The sequence below is a fragment of the Parasteatoda tepidariorum genome, chromosome 2, assembly GCF_982258835.1.
Source record: "Parasteatoda tepidariorum strain Cologne lab strain chromosome 2, Ptep-v5.0, whole genome shotgun sequence".
NCBI classification, from domain to species: domain Eukaryota; kingdom Metazoa; phylum Arthropoda; class Arachnida; order Araneae; family Theridiidae; genus Parasteatoda; species Parasteatoda tepidariorum.
The window spans coordinates 127,986,795-128,005,451 of NC_141756.1; the positions used below are offsets into that span (position 1 = coordinate 127,986,795).

Below are 18,657 nucleotides of genomic sequence, written 5' to 3' on the forward strand. Positions count from 1 at the left end.
TACGGGGTCAATTGTAACAGTTCATAAATTCAACTAAAACATAGTTAATTATACATATTATCATAGTTGTGATATATTTTTTATTGATCAAAATAGTAGTGATATTTTAGGAGTAAAAATAATAATGAGCAGAGACCTAAAGGGTTAAACTTTTAACTTTAAGGGGTTAAAAATTTTAATTTTTGCTGTGAAAGGTGACAAATAAAATGATGCACATGCAACATAATATAAATGCTATAGGAAACTATTGGTGGTTCTTAAAGAGTTAAGTAATGGTTTGTAAACATAAGATTATTTATTTTCAGCTGCTACAATCGTCCCTTTACTTATTGTTACAATTGTCCCCAAGACGCCATTTCAGCTTCATTTGTTAAAAACAATGCTAGTTAATTAGCAAAACTAATCTTTTTTTTTATTGAAATGTTAATTAAGGTGTCCACTTACATATTCGGTTACTAATTTTTATTTGTTTAAACAAAACTACTTAGTTACAATAAAATATTCTAATACCAAAAAAAATACTTGCGTGACGTGAAAATATCTTTTGTGATGTAACTCTTTCAAAAGTACATAAAAATGGTTGCCATCAGGGGTGTACATGTAGATTTGTTAAATACACCTTGTGTGCCACCTAGGAACCAAATCTAGAACCCGACACTCGAAATTTTTGCTCTGTTACAATCGTACCCTGTTACAATTGACCCCACACTCCCCTACGCCTCATAATTGGTTCTAATTATTATAATATACTAATATAATACCTGAATATTCCATGTTTATATAATATATCATTTGATTTATACTATCGTCAAATTTATATTACACATCGTCTCATTTAACCCATTGAACATCAACAAGTGCAAACCGGTTTCAGTCTCGTAAAAACACAAAAGCTGTTATAGAGTATATGACCTGATCATTAATATTTTACATAGAATCTTTACAGTGCGTTTAATAATTTGGCCCCAGGGACTATGCATGCTTTGTTAAAACTAAGTGGGGTAACATTTATTACGCTATCATCATTCAAAGTTTGAAATTTCAGAATCATAAAAATTGTATGATTAAAACATTCAGATTAGGATAATAAAATTTCGAAGCAATACTCAAAATTGAGAGGAAGACAGGGAATGCCCACTGATCATTCGGTGATATGGGCAATTTATTAAAGCATTATCGGTTTAGAATAATAAATTTGCGAACCATGCAATAATAACCACATAGAGAAGATATCCAATACTTGAATTATACAAAGAGCGGATTTCGCATATTGATGATTTAGGCAATTTCCAATTTTTGAATTTTCCCAAATGAGAAATTATTTAAAAAAATTGAGAATATTTCGCATAGTGTGAATTCTTATATTAATATTTTTATATTAGCATTATATTAGAAAAATAAATTTAGAATGCACGCTGTTTCCAATATTTGTTGTGAAAATAACTCCGCAAAGCAAAGGTTGTTTGCAAAAAAATTGTAAATGTTAAATTTAATGAATGAGTTATTATTAAATTCAAAATTTCAGCAAAAATTTCCTTTAAAATAGAATTTAAGACAATTTTCGATATTTGCTGGAATACAAATGAAAGGTTATTCGCAAAAATTGCAGGTGTTAAATTTAATGAGTAATTATTATATTCATATTTTCACTAAGATGAACCTTAAATAATTGAATTTAAGATAATTTTCAATATTTAGTACTCCACTAATGAGAGGTTATATGCAAAAGTTGTTAAATTTAATGAGACATTATATTCTTATTTTACGTAAAAAGTACCTTAAAATAATTTTTTTTGCAATTTCCTGTATTTGCCTGAATAGAGAAGTTATTTGAGAGGATGTTGAATTATATTAGAGTTCATATATTAATATTATCTCTAAGAAAATACCTTAATAGATATAAACATTTTAGACAATTTTCAACATTTACAATAAGAAATTCTATAAGACTATAATATTTTCTATTTTTTTCCTTTTCTATTAACCATAGTAACATTGATAATAAGAAAATGTTTAAAAAGTTACCCTATTTATTAAGTAAGCAGAAATTGTTTTGTCACGCGATAGTTTTTCAAAAGAAACATTTTTATTTAAACATTTTCTTTAAAAATCAAGCATAAACTATCAAGAAAAATAAACAATAGTTCTACAGAAATAAAATTTTAAAAAAAATAAACATATAGAAAAAAGGAATTTTTAAAAAAATCAATCAGATTTCACTTGAAAAAAGTAGCCTTGCAGAAAACATTTCATTTATTTTTAATAATGGATGAAAATTTTATTTTCGTTTCATACTTAAATAAATATTTAATCATTTAAATCAGAACAATAAACCTTCTTCAAAGTTTGAAGATTCTTCCTTTATTGTTTCTTTAATAATAGAAAATTCCAACACTTTTCAGAGAGAGAGAGAAAGGTCAACAAAATATTAAATGTTCCACGTGAAGAAATAGTGAAAATCTCGAGATGAATGGGTGCAACCTTGCTTGAAAAAAAAATCATATATAAAAAAAAAAAAAAAAATGTTTCGTTCTTATCAGACGAGATATTCGACCTTGAGATTTTTTGTTCTGAAAGAGAATTATTTGACATGCCACTCCACACATCAAAGTCACCTTTGGCTGCAAAACGGACATTCCTTTTTTTTTTTGTTTAATTCTTTCATTTTACTTTTATTTTACTGCTGCTGCTAAATGACGGGTTAATTTTGTATTTTCTAACACAATATCAAAAATCAAGTAGAAATTAAGTTTGTGTTTTTTAGCGAATCGTAAGATCATGATTTATATGCCTTTTCAAAAATTATTTAATGTTTTATTAGTATTTCAATAATTTTAGAGCCGCTGTAACTATAAAACTACAATTTTTACAATCATAGAATGCATTAATTGCGTGTGCAAGATTATGAATATAAAAATCAAAGAAGCCGTTGCTCTCATGTTTGTTTTGTTACGAATACCCTCAATAATTTGTTCCGTTATGGATGTGAAAATGTCAGTTTAACAATCAGAACATGCATTTTTCAAAAATTTCCTCTTTATCAATGTGCGTAGCCAAAAGCACCCTTTAAGTACTTTTTAAGCACTCAAAAAGCATTTTAAGCACTCTATACATTAACAAAATGCAAAATAATTTTCAAAGACTTTACATGATCCTGATAAAATAACTAGTTCCTGACAAAGAACTCTTTTCTTGATGATATTAGCCATTGTAAAAAGGTAAGACAGGTTTATCGGTTCGATATCAGAGAGTGAAAAATGAAGCCTGTAATTGCGAATAGCTTGCAAATTGCAGCAGAGTTACACATGAGAGTGCAATAATCTAACCGAACTCAGTTCAGTGGACGCACATACGGAATAAATATTTCATCAAACGTGTAATATGATGGGTGCCTTCACACCCTACGGACCAAAGGTAAGCCGAAGTGCATTGTGGTTGAATGAATTGTGAAAACTTTGAATAGAACAACGTGAAAAGCACGCTTTTGCATACTATCGACATGGTAAAGAAAAAAAATCTCATTTTCGAAAAGGGAAAATGAAGCACTTTTTAAAAACACCTAATGAGAAAAGCACCTTTATGGGCTTTTAAATTATGAAAGTTGAAAATAAGCACCTTTTAAAAAAGCTACGCAACCTGTTTCTGTAATTGCAATTTAAAATGAGACAAATGTAATGCAATAACTCATAGTGTCTTACCGACTCCACTAAACGGGTAATGAGTCAGGCTAACAGTTGGAAGTTTTCGCGATTTTCCTCTTCGTGTGACGGTTTCAGGTAATGTTTGATCTATGAGAATACTTAACTAGGCTACGGAGTCGAAAATAGATTCAGCTGTAAGCATGTGATATCGATCGGTTTTTCAACACCGCTGATAAAAAGACAAAAATTATAGTTGGCAATTTCTAATACAAAATTGAGAATTGAATTTAAGCAGAGTTGAAATAGCATTTAAAAAACGGGGAATAAAACATTCTTAAAATATTATGAAAACTTGACTCCCTATAACATTTAAGAAAGTGTATTTTGATATTAAATTATTTATAGCATGTAATGAACAGGAAATTTTTTTGTTAACTTTTTGTCAAATTAACAGGCATAAAACTATCAATATTAGGTGATGTACCATAATTGGAAACTTTTGTGTTTAATTTTCAAAAGACTAACCGTGATAAAATTTTATATATATATATATATATATATATAGTCGGACTTCTATTTAACGAACTTCCATTTTGGGAATTTCTCTATTTTTCGAGGAACCAAGAACATTTCGGAAATTTCTTCGTAAAATAACTTCCAAATAAGGAAGTAAAATTTCCATTTAACGAACTTCTCTTTGAGATCCACTTTTCCTATATCCCAAAATATATCAGAACATTTTATGAGAGAAATGACCTTGAATTTATTTTCAAGCCACTTAACTTTTAGAGAAAGCAGTAATATTCCTTTTTGTTTGCATTTCAAACGAAAAACTCAATCAAAATTTATGGATTTTATCAGTAGCAATTAAACTTAAGAAAACGTGTAGTATGTTTAAAATTACTTTTATAAAAAATGCAGCTGTATTTTTATACATAAATGTAACTTTTTTTAGTTAAAAATGTATGTGGCATGATAGTGTATCTATGGATAGTGTTTTGCTCTATTCTTGCTTTTCCTGCAGATTTCTTTTAGGATTAAGATTTTTAAAATAAATAGTAGATTCTACTTTACAAGATACAGGTGTATCAATTGCCATTTTAATTATGTCTGGTTTTAATGAATTTAAAACCTCTTTTGTGTTTAAGTATTTAAAAGGGGGATTTTCTATTTAACGAATTTTCCATATAACGAACTTATTATCGTGATTTAGAGACTTTGTTAAATAGAGGTCCGACTGTATATATATTCAGATTTAGGGAATGAAAATAAATAAAAATTTAAAAAATAATAATAATTTTCTCTTTTTAAAAAAAAATGTAAATATAAGAAATTCATGCCCTTAAAACATTTGTGCTTGTCGAGTTCATTAAATTTTTTTTTTTCGATTAAAAAAATGACTCTATAAAAAATTTGAACACATTATATTACATTAATTAAAAATATCCTACAATAGTTCGTAACGACCCCTGCGAAACCGAAGATGAAATTAAAAAGAATGCAATTCAAGAATTATAACTACTATTTGATAATGGAAAATCTATAATGTAATGAAAAACTTAGAGGGAAAAAAATAATTCTCTCACCGATTGATAATGAGAATTTTCATAGAATCGAAAAATAATATCTAACTGTTTAGCCTTCATTCTATATTTGTTTATATAATTTATTCCTTCACCGTTGAAGGTTGTTGTCCCCCCCAGTAAGTGAGTAAGAATAGTTTATATTCTGACCTTCCTATCTGTTCTGATCACTAAAGGAAAAAGATTCGAACAAATTCGTTAACCTTCTCTCGAATGGAACATATCTTGTTACAATTTACACGATAAGTAGACTCGCGTTATTTTCTATTATTTCCTGAACTCGCCAACTCAACTGAAGCGTTTCTAATTATCGCCTAATATAAGGCCAGGCTCGCCAACTTTTCCTTTTGGAATTGAATCGGCATTCTCTTCCTCTCTTATGCTAATGGATATTTTTCAGATATAAAATCAATGATTTGTTTATCATATGCAACGGTTTTTGTAAACGTAGTATTAATTTCAATGCATAAAAGTTATTTGAAAAGTTTTTTTTTTTTTTAGAATTTTATGTTGAAGCCGATTATATTTTAAATTCCATTCACTTAAAATGACAAAAAGAAATAGAATAAATTTATGAACTGAAAAATCGTTTTCTTGTCTATTTTATTAGTTAGGTGCATTTTTTTCCATAAAAGAAGTCAAAATTTTACAATTAAAAACAACAGCTCTTCTATAGTTTGCTAACATTTCAGTATTTTTTTTAAAAATTGCAATCTTTTAAAATGCTATTTTAAATTGAATTTTAAAATTTACGAAACTTATTATTCAAAATATCTTAAATTAGAATTTGATCGTAACTGCTACCTCAAGAAAATTTTCTATTGCTGTTTGTTACAGGATTAATACCTTTTTTATAATTGATCTACCATTGAGTTTCGAGTATATGATTCACCCCTTAGTTCAGTGATTCCAAAAATGGTCTATATCGACCCCAGGGGTCAGAGACAACGTGCAAGGGGTCCATGTCAAGTGGATAAAAATTGGGGGTCCATGAAATGAAAATGGGGGTCAACGATAGCGGATCTCATATAAACCGGTAGTGGCTTTTAATTTTGGCATTTCATGAATGGAATAATCAACATACACTGATAGTACCTATTTGCTTACATTATACTATAAAGACATATATCTATCTACATAATTTATAAAAGTAGTTATGAAGTAAAAATTTTATTAAAAGATAAGTTAGTAGGATTATTGTATGATATATGAAACTGAATTATTATAAACTAGCCTGCGTACGTTTTCATTTTCTCTGCGTTTAAGGTTTTATTTTGTAACAAAAAATTATTTTTCAGCGGTAAATTGTAGCCCAGCCTGTGTCAACTCTTTAACTAGCCGCGCAGAGATTTGTTGATTAGTTTTTACATGAAAACGTAATAAACAGACTGACAATACACTACGACAGTTTTACATACAAACTTATTTCCGCTATTATAATACACTCATGGACAAAAAAATTAGCGCACCTTAGCTTGATGCGCTAATTTTTTTGTCCATGAGTGCATTAGTAGTGGAGTACGGGTTTTACAGAACACTATTTTATTCCATTTACACATTAATTAAATTAAATTAGTTTGAATTTAATTAATAAATGTATAAAATTAAGTTGTGTTTTTTTTTCTTAAGTTTTTCACACTATACCAGCTGTCAAAAATACATTTGAAGTTGATGAATTTACAAAAATTCAATATCAGGTAAGCAGGGGGTCTACCCTAAACAGAAAAACAACTTAAATTGAACTTAAAATTAAAAAAAAAAAAAAAAAAAAAAAAAAAATCCATGGTTACAGTCATTGTAAAACGGGTTGTATGATACTTTAAAAAAAATACACAAAACATTTGTGGGGAGAGTTATTATCGACAATATCAACCTTCATCGATGAAAAGGTGCCTCTTCATAGAATCGAGTCTTAATGTCTTATATATTAATGAATTGGAATTGTATTTTTGCACTGGTAAACACACTACAATACTCCCCTACCAGAATTATATCTGTGATAGAATTCGATGAACGGATACCACTAGTTGAATCATTGCTGTTTTTGTGAGAAGCCGGGAGAACTGTATTAAGGTCACCGAACTTTTGAAGATCGTGAGAGCGGCATTAAGTTCAGGGTCGCGATTGCACCTGTGTTGCCATTATCAGTCGAGTGAATGCAGGCCGACGTTGCGTGTGATCGAGACTGATTAGCAACAGCGCGAGGAGGTGGATAATGTCGCAAGTCAACTGCTCAATGTGGACAATCCATCGAAGTAGGCATGTTCAAATCGAAGTGAGAGTTTCTATCGAGATAGGCAAGTACATATCACGTCCGAAGGTCACCCATATGGGAAGAGTTATTATCGACCTTCATCTATGAAAAGGTACCCATTCATACTGTACTGTACTGTATAGTTTAGGTAGATTGCTGCATATAATTATCCTCTGTTAAAGCATATTATTTACCTCTCATACCAACTTTAGGGGATTGTTCTAGTACACTTTTCAAACCTCAATTTTCAACTTATAATTAGATTTAAAATCTAAACAAAAATAGTTGAATAGAAGGAAAACATTTGACCGTTGGTTGCATTCAAGAGGCAGAATGTTGTTTTTGTTTATTTTTCGTCATTGTATAAAAAAAAGAACCAACATTTTAAAAATTTAATTATCCGAAACAAATTCAAAGTTTAAAAAAAAAAGTTCAAGTCTTTTTTTTTTAAATCTTTAGACTGCAAAAAATTAGTTCAGAGACTGCAAAAAATTAGTCTTTCTTTTACCTAGAATAATAATCCGAAAATCGTGAAAATAAATAATTTAATTAATAAAAATAAAGTTAGATTCGTTTTACATTTTCAAAACTAAGAGTTTATGGTTATAGAGCAACGATAAATTCGCTATACTGAATTAAGCAGGTGAAGAAACCAGCAGGCGACTTTGATATTAAACGACGCTAAAACTAAAAACCACGTCGATCAGATTTTAGTTTTAGAATAAACATTTTTTTAAGAAATGTTCCAAATTTCCTACTGTATAACTAACAGTTATGACAGTGAAAAAACATTTTCCAAAATATGGCAGAAAAAACTTTTTTTCTAATGCAAAAAGATGACTTTAAAATAAAAAATTAACTTGTTTCTTTTCTCATAAATGTATGATCATGAAAAAGAAATTTAAAAAATCCATTTTAATGTGCCAAATCTTTAAAAAGCTGCCATTTCGATTGGAAAAGGTAACTGTAATATCCTTGAACCTTTTTCTTTTTTCAGATTAAAAACCTGATTCTCACCATTCAATAAATGTCACGTTGATTGCTTCTAAAGAATGTTCATCAAGATATAAAATGTTCTAGAACATTAAGAAAAGTAAAAAGGTTTTGCTTCGATTCTGACCATAAAAAATATTCGAGTGATAAGACATCGTGACATTAAAATTGATTGTTTATAAATTATTACTGTTGCTTTTGTAAACGAAAAATGTTTCAGTTAACTTAAATCTATCGTTTGCGACAATTCCCGCAAAATTAACAACATGAAAATAGGGCTCAAAATTCATTTTAAATAAAGGAAAGCCTGTATATATATATATATATATATACACAAATATTAGTGTAGTAGACAGATCTACATCGAAGACAATTAGAGAGTTAGAGAATATTAAACAGAGTCTGGAAATTTTACATGATTGATTATTTATAAAAAATAAACATGAGCGTCAAAACACTTAAAATAAGTTATTCATTATCTAGAACTCATCTTTTTCATCTAAAAATAAGGTGTGTGTCACAGACGAGAGTAAACCACAAAATCCTTTAAAAAAAGGTAACTGTAATTAATAAAATTTCTTTAGAATTCCTTCCAATAAAATAAATTTATGGAATTTTCTTTGTTCTTCAATAGTCCATTTTTCAATTGCCTTTTTAAAGATCCGCATCGATCGGGAAAATTTGTAGGACAAAAACTTCTTTCATTTTATTTATTTATTTTGAACCAAAATATTTTTTAAAACTATTGGGTTTTTCTTTACTAGAGGTTGAGTGCAATTACTTTATGTGATGGCTACAAAAATGCTTTCGTATTGCTGAATATCTTTAAATTAGATAAGCAATATTGTTGCAGAAAAAAAACATTATTAAAAATGCATTAATTGAATAAAATTACATAATATTGATTAAACAATACTTATTTTATACATCGAAAGAGGTTTCGCACAAATTTTTATTTACGATTAGATTTATTTATTTTATTTATTTTGCTTTTATTTTCTGAAAATAAGTGAATATTTAACTTTTATATTAAAAACATATTTTAATGATACATTAATTAAAAAATATTTTAATATAATCTAGCAAAAACTTGAAAAATGAATTTTATAAAAGTTGATACAATGAATCCAATAAAATCTCTAAATTGCTTTTATATGATTCTTCTGATTTTAAAGGTACTCATTTTGCGTATTGATTCCTTTAAATTATAAAAACTGATTTTAGTAAATCAAAAAAATTCAAATGCAAAATTAACGATACGCTTAATCGTTGAAGAATTTAAATATCAGTTCATGTTTCGAGCGATATGTTAACTTTTACTTCATTTTTTGTTTCTTCAAACAATTTGAAATAAGACTCCCTTGTCTTATTTCAAGTATCAAATTTTTAAATAATATGCAAGCAGATTTTTTTTTTTTTTAAATCCTTCATGTCGATGCGAATGTTTTAGATTCAGGTACTTAAGTAATATACGTTTAGGGTCATTAGCTTATAGGTTTGCTTTGATTTTTATATTTCGTCAAAAAATAAATAAAATTTAAAAAAGTATTTTTAGAATTAATCGTTTTTTACAACAATATAATATAGAATAAAAGAAGTAGCATTTGGAATAATATCAACTGAATAACAAAATATGGGTTGTGAAGAAAAAAAGCCCATCTTCAGTTGATGCATAAAAGACAACACCTAGTTATTCTGATTTCTATTCACTCTTAGAGAAACTTGTTCACTTTTTGTATTGTTAAGAATATTTAGAATATTAAAGAAAAGGAATTTTTCATAGGACTCTTCATAGAAAAAGAAAGATTTGAAAGATATAAACAAGCGCATTTTTATAAATTTATTATTTATTTTTTTACAATATGATGTTTTATTTATTTATTTTTAACGGAATCCTTCATCGTGCCATTTTTTTTTCTAGTAATGTTATGTAAAAATAGTTTTGGGATTGAGTTTGATTTATATAAAAACATTTTATTTATATTATTACCTGAAATTAAATTGACTTCAAAGACCATTATTGCGTGGAAAGGTGGAGGGATGTTTTCATACTTTTACCTACTGAAATGGATCATAGCATTGAAGCAATTGCTTATGAACTTAACTTGAAAAAAAAATTGCTTGAAATTTAAAAAAAAAAACACAGTTGTGGCTGGCATAGCCTGGTCGGTAGGGTGCTGGGCCCATGTCCGACAGTTCGTGGGTTCGAACCCCGCCGGCCGAAGACCGTCACTTCAGTAAAGTGACTGATGCACGTTAAATCTGTCGAGTCGCAGAAGTCCTCCATGTTCCCATAACAAATCAAAACCTCTGGGGGTACTGGATTGGAGATCGATCGTTCTCTGATTTAGGTCAAAATTACGATCTGTGGATGAATGAATGGGTCCGCCCTATAAACGGGTGGGACGTATGGTGTGGCAGAAGTCGAATTCTTGGCCATAGAGGGCGCCACTGGAAAACAAGAACAATCGCATAACCTCAGCCTAAACAGGCATACGTCAACAAAAACAACAACTCGACGATGAAAAATGAACGAATGCAAGGGGCCCAATTAAAATTGGAAAGCGTTTGACCCCCTTCATGACCTTCAACTACTCTCCGCATTTATGTAGCCCTCATACCTATGTACTTATGTATCTCGTGCTTATGTAACGTCGTTATGTAGCCCTTCAACCTTTTTTTACCCATTGACAAAATGGGTCTTGGTTTGGATTTGATGACGTCCACACACTTTTCAACTGCGTCGCTATGACGACCGCTGCTGTTTTTCTTTTTCTTTTCACTAGCGGACATTTTTAATGTATTTACATCATAATAATTTAAAGTATTTTTATATTCTTTTTTTATTGTTAACGTATAATGACTGTGATTGACGGTAGATAAATAAGAATGCTGAAGAAGGAAAAGTATTTTGTGAAACACGTACATAGGGGAAGGATATGAAAACGACAATCATCCATGGAGACAGCAACCCATGCTTTGAAATGGTGTGGCGTTTAACGGAGTCCATCCAGAAAGAAAAAAGCATTTGCACCCATGGTTAACCAGTGATCGTACGAAGGTGATCACAACTTTTTTATTGATTTCTTTTTTAAAATTGTGGTGGATGACACTTGATGTTAATACAGTTTTTTCAAATACTAATTCATTCATTAAATTTAATTGATTAATTTTAGTCTTGTATGAGAGAAAAAATTTGTAATTATTATTTTTTATTTTTTTGTATTTCCAGAGAAAATAACACTCCATTGTTGTTCTCTTTCCTTGATTCAACCCGAACCTTTACCGTTACCGCCACTTATGAAAATAGAGTTTTTTCAATGGTGTTTGTATTTGCAGAAGATGGCCGCACATCTTCTGATCATTTTTCGTCCTTTTCTTGCAAGTAATAATAATAAAATGCTTTCGTTCAAAAGTTAATATCTACTATCGTATTTACATTTTGTTCTCTCACTACGCAAAATGCCATTCTTAAAATATTCGGAGAAAACAAAATAAATATTTCGTTCGGAATGTCCCGCATTTCATTTATAAACAATAACTCTTTTCTGTTAAAAGAAGAAAAAAAGTAAATAAACCCATTAAAAAGAAAAGTATAATAAAGTCGTTATCGTTTAAAGTATATACTGAGACAGATAAATATTCCATTGGGTGATATACAAATATGTTTATAGCCAAACCACAGATACATTTTCGTCAAAAATAAATACGAGCATTATTGTATTTTTCTTCAAATTTCCATAATCAACCTAAAAAATGTAGCAAATAAGTATGTAATACTTGTTCCGTTTAAGAGAGCAATTTTCAAAATGTTTCGAGCGATTACGATTAAAGACATAAGCCTCGAATGATATGCTCCATTTCATCTCGTTATTTCCTCTTTTGCACCGTTTCAAAAAACGATCAGTAAAACGGTACGATCGGAAATTATTGTATTTTTACGAAGCTTAAAATACAACGTACGTTAAGATAGGGATCAAATCTCGATCGTATTTTATGCAGTGCTTTGTCCACGTTTGATGGTTGAGTGCTGAATTAAATTAATCAGGAAATGCGATCCGATTTAAGGAGAACGACAAATCTTCTATTAAGTAAGAATGGGGAAAATGTTTGAAATTTGAGTCATTTATATTCAGAAAGCATCTCTTGCTGTAATGGGATAATAAATGATAGTTTTAAGCGAATGGTTTTAATTGCTTGAAACAATGATAAGTCTTACTCATTTGATTTGCCGTTTATGGAACAGTGTCGCATTTCCATGTCGTAAGGAAACTAAGAACAAACGTGTTTTAGACACGAAACGCGTAAGATAAACCTGCATATTCAGACCTTCAAAATACAGACACTTTTGTCTTTAAATTTTTTTTCTGTCTAAATATCGTAGGGAAGCAGAAATAGTGAACATTGCAGGAATTATTCCTTTTCTACTTAACTATAAATTAGATGGGTGCTGTGAATTAAATTTGTAGATAGAAAATGGATTAAATTTGTAAAAAAATTAACTTTAAAGATCACGGAAGCAAGTATATAATAATGCTTTCAGATAAATCTAGAATGCCTTTCTGACTTTAATTGAAATTTACCGTGATCAAAGTAAAAAACATAAATTAAAAATCAACAAAAAAAGTTGTGATTGCCTTATTATTATGATCACTGGTTACCCATGGTTCAAATGCTTTTTCTTTCGGGATGGACTCCCGATAAATGCCACAATATTTCAGCAATGATGATTTCAAAACTGAATTCATTCCATCAAAATTGTTTATAATATAATTTTGGTGAGACGCCCGGTGGCTGAGCGGTAGCGCTTCGCGCTGTCGTGCCACAGGTCCCTGGTTCGATCCTCGGGCCGGGCAAGGTTCACTCAGCCTTTCATCCCTTCAGTGGGTCGATAAAATGAGTACCAAGCATGCTTGGGAACTAACACTGGGGGTTCCGCGTTCGGCTGACCACCTGACCGGAACATATGCTCCTGCACCCCAGAGCCCAAAGGTCAAGAAAACTGAGATGGGCACAGTCGGCCTTGGCCCTCTTAATGGGCTGTCGCGCCACTGAGTTAGTTAGTTATAATTTTGGTGAACCGAAATGATGATTTCAAAACCGAATTCATTCCATCAAAATGTTTTATAATATAATTTTGGTGAACCGAAATGATGATTTCAAAACCGAATTCATTCCATCAAAATGTTTTATAATATAATTTTGGTGAACCGAAATGATGATTTCAAAACCGAATTCATTCCATCAAAATGTTTTATAATATAATTTTGGTGAACCGAAATGATGATTTCAAAACCGAATTCATTCCATCAAAATTTTTTTATATTATAGTTATGGTGAAACAAGCAGCAAAAAAAAACGTTAAAAACCAGCAATGATGTTTTTACCATATCAACCATAAAGATTAACTAAGTGAATTTTAGAAACTTTTCCCTAATACCGAACTGTATAAAAACCAAATAAAATTAGTTATAGAAGTAGGACAGGGGTGGCGAACCTTTATACACCAACGTGCCATTTTTTCTAAAAAAAAATGTTTGATGAGGTCATGGACGTGCCGTCAAATAATTTTGACTTCGTGATTATTGGGAAAAAATTAATACTAAATACTATCAACTCAAAACTCTTTATTTACATTGAAAAAAAAAATTGCACTTCTGTTGTTGCAAATTAGATGACAAATAACTTATATTAGGTTGTAAGATGTTAGTTTAAGCAGGACTGTTAATTTTTTTGCTAGCTATTTATTGTTAGCTTATTTTTTATGGTTATTAATTGTTTTTTAGCATTAATTGTTAATTTTTTATTAATAATTGTTTATTACTTTGTGTGTTTTTTTGTGAATTTTAATTTAATTGTTACATATGCTTCATAGTGTAATACCATTTGTGTAATAACAAATGTGATCGGTGGCGTGCCCGAAATATTGTGTCGGGTGCCATAAATGGCACGCGTGCCATTGGTTCGCCATCCCTGAAGTAGAAGAATCCATAGCAAAAACATGAAATATTCCTTTGAATGAAAACAGTGGACAACATTGTGTGAAGTTGTTTTTTTGTCAATACAGTTCCTGATCATATTATGAGACGCAATCTAAGATTTTACGAAAAATCTTAATTATCTGGTGATACTCTATACAGCTTTATTGTTTTTACGTGACTGATACCGGCTTACACTTGTTTATGTTCGTGCAACAATTAGTTAACATTGTGATGCAATATGTTAAAAATAAATACACATGGGAAGTGTATAAAAAATCTCCCGAATATAAACCCATGACATGTGTGTTTAACTATAAAGGTATTGCCTGTAAACTCGTGCAAAACATGTCATTATTAAAATACGACAGTGCGTCTAATAATTGGATCTAATTATTATAATATACTAACATAATACCTGATATAATAAATATTCTCTATTCATCTAATATATATCGTCTCATTTATCCTATCGTCAAATTTATATAATATATATCGTCTCACTGAACCGACTGATGCACTCTCGTAAACAGTGTCTCGTAAAAAGCAGTAAAGCCTGTATCACCTGCATAATTAAGATTTCACACAGAATCTGAGAGTGCGAGTCTAATAGCGTGGCCACAGGGACTGTACATCCGTTCATTAATTTCTATAATTGCACCTCAGTGAGTGGATGGTTACAAAATATTATATGATGGAGAGATTACAAAATGATGTGAACTGACCTTCATCTGATCCATCTGGACAATCGGGAGAACCATCTCGGACCCTCGATAATGCTATGCAAGATGGAGAATCGCCTCTGCATGCAAATTCTGTCTTTGGGTCACATGACGGACCTGAAAAAGCACAATTCATGAAATATGTTCAAATAATGACTCTACCATTACAGATGAATAACATCAACAATGATTAATAATAAATAAACGAATGAAACATTTGCGCGCTTTATACAAAATAAAAGATGTCGACTATCCGAGTCTCTTAGTCAAAGATAATAAAATTTTTTTGATATAGCCGTAAGCACACTAAAGTCACTGATGCTTTTAAGATTAGCTAATGTCCCATGCATTCGTACATAATTGCTAATACTGCACGTTCAAAACATAGTGCTTAATTTATTTTTCATAGATCCACTAACGTGCAATGCATTTGGCATTTCATAATAAAACTGAGAAAGTATGTTTGAAATATTAAGTTTTGTCTAATAATTAATAATCACTGCGTATGTTTTTTTTTAACTAACAACAGTTTACTTTTATTTTCATTATTTGAAACCGCTTGTTAAAATACTATTATCACTGTTAATCTGATGCGTAAAAGCAACGCCGGAAAGAAAAATTGGTAGAATAAACTTCGCTGTATGTACATTGGTTGCCCCTACGTAGAACGACTTGCTTCAAAATATTCTGCATTGAAATTCTATTCGAAAATTCGTGCCCTACTGCTGTTGCATGCATAAAAAATCTTGATATGCGCCCCCGGTAGTAGAAGAAATGTGTGTGGAGAAGTACTGAGAGCAATTCATTTAACTTCACCCCTTCCCTAATTATCCCGAGTTTACTCGGGTACGTCTGCATTGCAAATATTTTTCATCCCGAGAAAACTCGGGCTTGGCAGATTATTTGTCGGTGCATTTTATTTTATCGCGTTTTTACTCGGCCGGAAGCAAACAACATAATCTGCTGTGATTGGAAGTTTGCCAAGTTTTGTCTTGGGAGTGTTGCTGTTGCACAGCACTCGTCTCTTGTACCCATTGTATATACAATGGTTGATGAATTTACATTGAAAAAAGAGTAGAAAAAAATGGCGTATTCCTTCACTGACGTTTGAAAAATATCACTTTGCGTTGTAAGAACTATCCTACAAAGACTATTCTTTAACTTTTTTTTCATTTTGCCCGAGATAACTCGGGATAGTAAACCTGATAATAAATTAAATGTTTCTTACTATTAAAAAAAATCAAATTTCAACTTGGAACCTGTGTATTGTGTTTTGTTTCAGTTCCTAGTATTTATGAATGAAATTAAAAAAATATGTTGAATTTTCGCAATTTTTTGTTCAAAATAATTGATAAGGGAAGTGGTTAGTTTTGAAATCCGAATAAAACGTCTTTATTTGTTCAATGGGATCATTCTCTGCTCGACAAATACTATTAGACATAAAAAGGATCAGATGATCATTACTTATCAACAAAGAAAAATCTCTTTTAGAGAATAAACACGCGATTTCTGCATAAAACGTAATTCAAATACTATGCTTAAAAACTTCAAAGACATCTATAGAAAGAGATACATTACGGATGAATAAATTATTTTTTTTGTGTGTAAAACGTTGTCTTTCGTTCGGTTTTGAACTGGCACGACTGTTCGCTCTCAACTGATTCATGTTCGCTGATACACGTCCAAAATATTGAAGAAATAACAGAATCTCAGCATTTATAAAAACGGTTTGGTTCTCCCCGGGAGATTCTGACCTACACTCCCTGTGGCCATAATTATTAGACGCACTATAGTGTTGATATAAAATCTTAATGATTAGGTGATACTCTATACAGCTTTATTGTTTTTACTCCGATGAAACCAATTTGCACTTGCTAACGTCATCAATGGGTTCACATTGTAATTCAATACGTTAACAAAAATAATATAGTAATGCAGATAGGAAGTATCTAAAAAATTCTCCCGCATAAAAACCCATGACATACATGTTTAAATATAGAAGTATTGCTTATAAACTCGTGCAAATCATGTCATTATTAAAACACTATATTGCGTATCATCATTGGATCTAATTATTATACTATACTAATATAATGCCTGATATAATAAATATTCTATATTTATATATAATATATCGCCTAATGTATCCTGTCGTCGAATTAACATTATATATAGTCTCATTTAACCCATTGACACACTCTCGTAAGCAAGTGCAAACAGTCGCATAAAAACAATAAAGCTGTATAGAGTATCACCTGACAATTAAGGTTTTACATAGAACACTATAGTGAAGTCTAATAATTATGGCTTCAGGGAGTGTATAAAGGTCAATTAAAATCATTCATAATGGTTATAAGTACCTAATATATACTTTTATAGAAAGAAACCCAATATAGATAACCTAATATAGAGCAAATTTTTAGCATTTTAAATGAAATATTTTCTTCTCATCCATTGATTGAAAAGCAAAAGTTCATTTGCAAAAGAAAGAAGGTAAAACACTTTCTGAGGCTAAGGCTGAGTGACTGACAACAACTATTGAATTCAATGGATATATTTTGGAATCTCACACTTCCTTCATTAGGCGACATTTCCTTATTTATCCGTGACACTCAATGCTTCGGAGACATCGTTACTTAATCTAAAGGCTATTTTTTAAGAAGTGAACAAACATAGAGCAGTATTCCAAATGTAAAATAATTTTCCCAAATTAAAAAACAATGTTATATATTTGTACTGAGAAATCTAGAATGTTATTTTAGTTTACATAGTGTACACAGAATACCACTTAAAATACTAAACACTAAATATTGAATTTTTATACTCTACACACAATAGCTATTTCAGATCTACAGTCACTGGCTATATATTATGAGACGCGCACTCTAAGATTCTATGTAAAATCACAATTATCAGGTGATACTATTCAATTTTATTGTTTTTATGTAACTGAAACCATTTTACACTGCCAACCCAGTGGCCGAGTGGTTAGCGTGTCTGACTGCGGAACCATAGGCCGCGGGTTCGAATCCTGCTGAGGGCATGGATGCTTCTTTCTCTCTCTGTGTTCTATGTTCTTTCCTCTTTGTGTGTGAATGTGACCCGCCCATAAACGGGTTTGTGGATGTGTGACGTGGGCGACGCTGCTCCACCTCCATGCAACGCCACCGGTGCCCACTGGGTAACGAGAAGAGAGTATCAGTTCTGGCATTTCTGTGGCCAATGGGACAAACCCCAAGTGCACCCCTCATTACAAATTAAAGTGAAGTCAACATTGCTTTCGTCATTCCAATGAATAAATGCGGATTCAGAACGTACACAGAACTGTATAGTAGTTAAAGAATATTCTTCCTCTTTATAGAATAGTAGATATTTCTGTATCTATATAATTCGGAAAACAACAATAAAGAATCATCCGAACTACTTGAAATAGTATCATTTGTGATGATTATTAAAATGTTTTTTATCGTTTTCTTGGTAAGTGTT

At 30.6% G+C, this 18,657-nt stretch overlaps 1 protein-coding gene across 1 annotated transcript in view; it reads right to left on the bottom strand.

The window, feature by feature from the left end:
• Positions 1–18,657, bottom strand: part of LOC107438912 (uncharacterized) — a 103,187-nt gene that overhangs the window by 59,613 nt on the left and 24,917 nt on the right. Inside the window, exon 2 of the mRNA XM_043052865.3 lies at positions 15,175–15,288. Coding sequence (XP_042908799.3) covers positions 15,175–15,288 — 114 coding nt within the window. The remainder of the gene's footprint in view (positions 1–15,174; positions 15,289–18,657) is intronic.